General features: G+C 49.8%; 1 protein-coding gene across 1 annotated transcript in view; it reads right to left on the minus strand.

The window, feature by feature from the left end:
* Positions 1-7,424, minus strand: part of MME (membrane metalloendopeptidase) — a 34,085-nt gene extending 26,661 nt beyond the window's left edge. Inside the window, exons 1-3 of the mRNA XM_071438227.1 lie at positions 7,301-7,424; positions 3,652-3,821; positions 2,015-2,050 (exon numbers count right to left, since the gene is read on the minus strand). Coding sequence (XP_071294328.1) covers positions 2,015-2,050; positions 3,652-3,811 — 196 coding nt within the window. The 5' untranslated portion in view covers positions 3,812-3,821; positions 7,301-7,424. The remainder of the gene's footprint in view (positions 1-2,014; positions 2,051-3,651; positions 3,822-7,300) is intronic.
* Positions 7,425-7,725: the final 301 nt, after the last annotated feature.

Genomic DNA, 7,725 nt, shown 5'->3' on the forward strand with positions numbered 1-7,725 from the left:
GAAACATCTTCTGACACCAAGACAAGATGGCCCTTATCCATGGACTTGTCCTTTGGGAAAAACCTCACAACAAAAGCCAGGAGAAAGCCATGTCTTGCTTAAATCTGAGGAATCATTAACAGTGTAATCTCAAACCTGGCTTGAACTGTGCAGTCAGGTTGCTCTGCTTGGAGTCAGCTCCTGGGAAATCCAATGTGCCACACAGAAATAATCATCTCCCACAGCTCTCCTGCTCCAGTGTCCAGCCCAGCCAATATCAGCTATCCAATTTGATCAGAACCTAAAGCCTAAATACTGCAAAAGTACCAGGAAGGGCTCAGCTGTGGGCACTGTGGTCTTTCATTTAGGGCTGCATGTGAAGTACATTCAGTAAGTATGACCATGCAGAATACTCTCCCCAAGAATGCTACTTGCACACCTGAGCCCCAAGATAACCATTCATTATTTGGCTGATACCACAGACACATTATAATAAATTATTTTAAATTATATTATAATCGATTATGTTACAAATATTTTATTATTTTATCTCTAAGCCAGGTGGATTTATACCTATACAAATACAGGTAATACACAGTGTACTCTTCCTCAGTGCTCAGTGTTGCTGTGACAAACCAGAGTTAGGCTTTGTTCCTACTGTCACTTGTTTACTCAGTTCCTACCTGGCACCGAGAATGTAGAGCTTCATATCATCTACTAGTAATGATTAATCTTACTGTAGTACTCCTGATTGCCAGTTGTTGCTTTAATAGCTTACAAATAAAGAAATATGAGCTGGCAAAGCAACCAGTGACCTGGGAAGGATTCAGGAGAAAACAATATGCTTACCTAGGTAAGAAAGAGAGACCAAAAAAAACTGAGACCAAAATCCCAGCCTGTTCCATCAGGCTGTGCTGCCTGAGCTCAGGGAAGTCATCAGAGTGTGTCAGCTTATCCAAAAAATGCTCAAACGTACAAACTGCATTGTATCTTCCTGTGCCACACTGCAGTGGCCTCACAAATCCATGGAAGACAGTGCCATGCAGTTACTGGTATTTACCCTGGGTGTAACCAATGAATTCTCATTACATTTTTTCTTTGTTATTTGTTCATGATTTATTTTACTACTTTTTTTTTCTTCTGGTCATTTATTTGCTCTTCTCTCAAAATGAACAATCAAATCTGTCAGTATCTTCACTTTATCCCTTCCAGTGGGTAAATGCTGTTAAAGCATTTAACAGAAGCATAAAAGAGCAAAATTGTTCTGATTAATTACTTCAGGCACTTCTTGCTACATTGTGTCTCATTTCTCCAAACTTTTCCTGCTTCTCCTTTTGAAGTTCATTCACCATCCCATAGCCTGTCTGAACTCCCCTGTAGCAATGTGCATTCAGCTGAAAATGAGCATCATCAGAGATTAAAAACAATCTGCTAGAGAGCTAATTGGATCATTTTCCCAACCGCAGCATGAGCTTTCATGCTGGGAGAGGAGCACCTTGGAAGTGGAGTGAACAGACAGTGATGGAAATAACAAACCTTATATAACCTGAAATGACCCTGATGGCACTGGGCAGCTCCTGGCACGAGGGGCTGCCCTGGGGCCTGCCCTGCTCAAACAGCACCTGCAGCCAGCAGTCCCATGGAAGTGAGGACACCAATGAACTGACTTTGCTCTGCTGGCTCTGCTCTACCTGCAAGGTGTACCTAAAAGGTGTCTGTGAATCAACACCTTTGGGAGCCTCCATGGTGCTCTGTTCCTGGGATTCTTTAACAGCTGCCCTTGTTACTGAAGGATGAAGCAGCTTGCCAGACTATAACAGGCAGAATCTCTTGGACATGGAGGAGGACTCTGTAAGATTGACAATATCATAGCACCAGAGTTTACTTTTGCAGAAGGACTATGCCAAGAAAATCATGTGGGGTAACAGACCCACGCTCCCATTACTTGTCTGCAGTTAGGTGGGAGAATTCCGTGGTAGCAATTTTGTTTAAAACCACATAAATTGATTTAAAACATATGTATTTTCATTCTTACCTGATTTGATACAGTCTGGTGTCTTGCAAATGCCATCTAAAAGAGAATACAATCATATTCTTAATTATTTACTCAATGTCAATATAACAAAATCTACTGTAGTTATTTCCATTGACAGTCAATTTAATTGCACTGTACAGTAAGATAATATGAATGGACACCTTACAGTCAGTAAGGGAATATTTATAGGATCAGGCTCTAAAAATATCATCATCTTCAACCCTTTAGGGTCATTCAGTGCTAGTCACTCATCATGTGGAATTTTTGTAGTCATCAGAGGAAAATGACCCATCAATTGGAGGTGGGCAAAATACTATTTTTATAACAGAGAAGCAATTTAGAGAAAAATAGCTCAAGGACTGGAGAGAATGACAAAGCCAGTTTGAAATTAGCAATGCTTTACAATGACAAAAGGATTTTCAAGGAATTATATGAAAATTCTGAGACATTCACTCTGAAGTCTTCTGAACAAAATACAGGATTCAGGAATATGAAAATATTTCCATTTGAGACTTTGAAAAGAAAACTTTCTTTTTTTCCCCAATAATGGTATTTTTCCAGCCCGTAATTGAACTATACTTCAATAAAAAGCTTAAGCACAACTGTTAGGTACTTCAAAATTTAAAAAAACCCACTTAATTCCAATATAAGGAAAAATTCTAGTTTGACCCTAGATGGAAATTTTAGCTTCTCTGTATTATCTTTCCCAAAAATTACCAATGTATTTCCTCCAAATGAAATTATTTTGCTCTGGCTACTGAAGCACAAAACCTCTCAGGATGACTACACTCACTGAGAGTCCTTGCTGCAAGAGCCTGAAAAAGGAAAAAATAGGAACACAAAGGGAGCCCTGGAGTTTGGTTTTCTTCAGCAATGTTGTTCTTTGTTGGGATCGTTGCTTACTGAAGCATTAATTACAAACAGAAGTATTCCTAAGTCAGAACAAGCAGATGGTTTGTGTTTACCACAACTTTGCATGAACAAATGAATCCACCGAGTCCCAGTTGGAAAGAGGCAGTTTCTGAGTTTTTCCAGCAACAAGCCATGTGGATGCAGCTTTGCATTCCAGCCAGCATCCCAGCCCTTTCCTCACTGCCTGTACCTGTGCTCCCAGGCACAGCAGCTTTACATTCCAGCCAGCATCCAAACCCTTCCCACTGCCTGTACCTGTGCTTCCAGGCAGCCAGGTACAGCAGCTTTGCATTTCAGCCATCCCAGCCCATTCCCTTGCCTGTATCTGTGATCCCAGGTACAGCAGCTTTGCATTTCAGCCATCCCAGCCCATTCCCTTGCCTGTACCTGTGCTCCCAGGTACAGCAGCTTTGCATTTCAGCCATCCCAGCCCTTTCCCCTGCCTGTACCTGTGATCCCAGGTACAACAGCTTCACATTTCAGCCATCCCAGCCATTTCCCTTGCCTGTACCTGTGCTCCCAGGTACAACAGCTTCACATTTCAGCCATCCCAGCCCTTTCCCTTGCTGTCCCCCTGCTCCCAGGCACAGCAGCTTCACATTTCAGCCATCCCAGCCCTTTCCCTTGCTGTCCCCCTGCTCCCAGGTACAGCAGCTTTGTATTTCAGCCATCCCAGCCCTTTCCCCTGCCTGTACCCCTGCTCCCAGGCAGCCCCGTGCACTCACCATCGTACGTGGCGTACAGCACGATCATGGTGATGGCCACGATGGCCAGCAGCAGCACCACCACAGCCAGCCCTATTTCCAGGCCACTCCATCCCAGTTTCTTCTTTGGTTTTGGAGTATTCATTTCAGTTATATCCATCTGGCTTTCTGACTTGCCCATAACCCAGTGTCTGGAAGAGAAATATTCACTGAGTGAATTAGGAATATTCACTGAGCGCTTACCCTGAGTCACAGGCTTGAAACCGGCTCCTCAACTGCACACAACAAAGGTGTTTTCTAGGTGAGTTTTCCAATTGTTTGTAATGCTACTGGGCTGTCAGGAAATGAAGAATCCTGCCCTCTGCCAGGCCCGTGCACACACACACACACATACACATACACATACACATACACATACACACTCACTCACACTCACACTCACGTACCATGCACTTTGTGTCATGGATGGAGAGCAGAAGAGTGGAGTTCCTTCACGTGGAGGAGCTTCCTTCACACCACACAGAAAAGGAAGGCCAGCAAACCAAAACCTATTTTTAAAATGTACCCGTGGAGTTTAATCTTGTGTGAAGGTACAGGAGTTCACAAGCAGTAAAAAGCAAGTCTCTTTGCTTGAATAAAAATTAACTTAACCTGCCAATTACTTATCTAATGCCAAAGGTCAAAATATGCCATTGTGCTTCGCTGTCACTTCTAAAATATTATGTAAGCAGTTCTTGACTACAGCTTTACAGCTGGCTCTAAAAATAGAAAAAAAAAACCCAGGCTCTGCTGGGAGCCTGTCAAACTCACACTGAAGACAGTGAGTGTTCACAGCAATTTTTAAAGAGCTGTGAGCAGGGCTGTCTTTGGAGGTTAGAGCCCCGCTCTCCGGAGTCACGCAACGCCGCTGGCAGCAGCTCACGCTCACTCGTGCAGCCCTTGCAGCAGCGCTGGAGATCCTCCTCCTCCTCCTCCTCCTCTTGCTCTTCAGAGGGAACTGGGCCACCTTTGCAGTGCTGTGGTGGCAGCTCTGGGCCCTCCCTCCACCTGCTCCCACTTATCCAGGGCCAGACTTTCCTCCACCAACTGCGATTCCAACCCCTACACACAGCAATGTATTTCTCAGTATTTCACAATGGGAGTCCCTGCCAGCATTTCCTGGGGCACTTTACATCCACAGGCAGTCCACACCCTTTCCATTCAATGAGAAAGATTATGAGAGATTCACTGGGATAAATAATGGGAACACTACATTCACCAGACCCCTCACACAAAGGCCAACCTTCCTTACACCCTCTCCCTCTCTGCAGAAGTCAGTGAGGGACCATTCTCAGGCTCTGCATCCAGTCAAGTCTAAGACTCAGAACTTCATTATTTTAAACTGGCTTAGCTGTATTGCTGCCCTGTGTTCATCCCAACTCAAACTCTCCTCAAACTGCTGCAATCTCTCAGATCTCCAGTCTTTGCTTTTCTACTGGACTCCTGCCTGATTATTTTCCTTAGTCTTCTGCCTGATTCACATTCCTTAGTTTCCAATAATCTCTTCCTTCCTCTGATGTCCACCTCCCCTAGAATGAGGCTCCTCTGCTGCAAAAACAGGTCCCTAATGTGTATGTTTATTAATAAACTAAAGATGGCCAATATCCCACAGATGTAAGTGAGATTTCATGTGGCATGAGTTTACCAACACCTATCTTGGTGGCTCACTGGACATTCTCTCACTGTTCCTCTACATAAATGAGAGGATATTTTATTTCTGCATGTCCATCTGCCCTTCTGTCACTGCTCCTGGGACTTCAAGCCGCAGGAGGTGACTGGCAGTGCCAGAACTGCAGCTCTTCCATGGCTCAGGAGGCTGGAATCCTGAGGTCTTCCCAGCCTCTGTCTTTCTGCACCTACAGGGACCAGCACAGCTACTTTCACATGCCTCATCAGCTGCTGTTTTTCTCTGAAGAACAGGATTTTTGGTCAAATGAGCCAGTGGTCTCTGAGGCACAGGACTGAAATCCCACTGAAATGTGCAAAAGAGTAAGAAATCTGCCCTGCATTAACTATGGGCTAGAAGTTCATAGGCAATAAAAAAGCAAATTAATCATTATCCCCTTCTCACTTCCAGTCATATTAAGCAGCAAAAGAAAAGTTATTTATATGGACTAAATAGTGCCGAGTCTCCAGAATCCTCTGAGCACTTGGAGCCTCACTGAAGCAATGATGCTTATCTCCTGACTCTGGTGGTGACTTTGAGCACTGAAAATACAGTTCCATAGAGCAGCAGGAAACACTGCACCTTTCATGTGTAAATGTGTTCTTTGCAGTCATCTGCGTTTTTCCAAGCGAGCTAATCTTTCTGTTCCTGCAGGAGAGCTCCTCTGTCTAAAGGCATCTGACGAATTTTTACTTCTAGTTATTTGGAGAGTTGAACCCATCTGCATTAACGACCACCAGGTAGAAGCTGCTTTATGTGCTACTGCAAGCACAGCGAAACTGTAGGAATAATTTAAGCAGATACAAGCCTCGGTATTCTGGTTTTCTTACACTTCTCCTGGTGCTTATGTGATCCCCTCTGCTCTGCCTGCTAAAGCTTAGACTCCACAGAGAGCTGAAGATGTTTTGCCAGATGCTGATCTAGATGGCAGAAGGAGTTAATGAATTCATTAGCTTTTGGATTTGGGATGGGTTAGTTAAAATCGGTTTGTGGCTTACTTGGTTCCCAGCGTCGCCTCCACAGAAAATGTAGCACATCACAGGAATACTTTACTGCGTTTTCATTAACTTGTGCAGCCTGTCCCGTGCCAGCCGGGGCATCGCCGGGCAGCCTGCGGGGGCTGCTGCTCTTACGGTAACGGCACGGAGCCCAGCGCATCCCGGGAGCCGGGCACAGCCCTGGAGCCGGGCACATTCCCGGAGCAGGGAACAATCCCCGGAGCAGGGAACAGCCCCGGAGCCGGGCATAGCCTCGGAGCCCGGTACAGCCCGGGAGCCCGGTACAGCCCCGGAGCAGGGAACAATCCCCGGATCCCAGCGCATCCCGGGAGCCGGGCACAGCCCCGGAGCCGGGCACATTCCCGGAGCAGGGAACAATCCCCGGAGCCCGGTACAGCCTCGGAGCCCGGTACAGCTCCGGAGCCGGGCATAGCTCCGGAGCCGGGCATAGCTCAGGAGCCGGGCACAGCCCCGGAGCCGGGCACATCCCGGGAGCCCGGCACAGCCCCGGAACCCTGCACATCCCGGAGCAGGGCACAGCCCCGGAACCCTGCGGATCCCCGGAGCTCTGCACATCCCAGGAGCCGAGCACAGCTCCGGAACCCGGGCGCAGCCCCAGAACCCTGCACATCCCCAGAGCTCTGCACATCCCCAGAGCTCTGCACATCCCCGGAGCACTCGGAGCGCGGCTCCGGCCCCCGGGGAGGCGCCTAAGGCCGGGCCGGGCCGCCCTGGGCGGGGAGGGCGCTCGGCTGTGCCGCAGCCGCTGCCCGGGCCGGTCCCGGCGCCCCGAGGGTGGCTCGGGGCGCTGCTCCCGGGGTGCGACCCCCGGCCGAGCCCGGCCCCAGCCCCAGCGTCCCGGCTGCCGGCTGCCAGCTCCCGGCTTGCGGAGCCGCGCGGAGCCCCGTCCGTCCGTCCGTCCGTCCGTCCGTGCCGCCCCGCTCCCGCAGCCCCGTCCCGCACTCACCCGCTGGTGCTCGCAGGGCTCCGGCCGCGGGGCCGCCTCGCACATCCCCGGGCGGCGCCGGGCGGAGGCGGCGGGGACGCCCCGAGCCGGCGGGTCCGCGCCCGCGGGGCCCGCGGGGAGGCGGCGCCGGCTGGGGCTGGGGCTGGGGCTGGGGCTGGGGCTGGGGCTGGGGCTGGGGCTGGGGCTGGGGCTCAGACTCGGGCTGGGGCTGGGGCGCGGGCTCAGGCTCGGCTCCGGCTCGGGCTCGGCTCCGGCTGGCGGCGCTCAGCGCCCGCGGGCAGCGGCGGCGCCGCGGGGCTCCCGCACGGCCGGGACATCCGAGCCCGGGCGCTCCCCGTGCCCGCTCGCCGCCGATCAAAGGAGCCCTTGTCCGCCGGCCGCCGGGCCAGCAGTTCTCCGGCTGACCTGAAGGCTTCTTCCTCTTG

Source organism: Agelaius tricolor, unplaced genomic scaffold, assembly GCF_023055355.1.
Source record: "Agelaius tricolor isolate 1412-34295 unplaced genomic scaffold, bAgeTri1.0.p SCAF_12, whole genome shotgun sequence".
Classification (NCBI taxonomy): Eukaryota; Metazoa; Chordata; class Aves; order Passeriformes; family Icteridae; genus Agelaius; species Agelaius tricolor.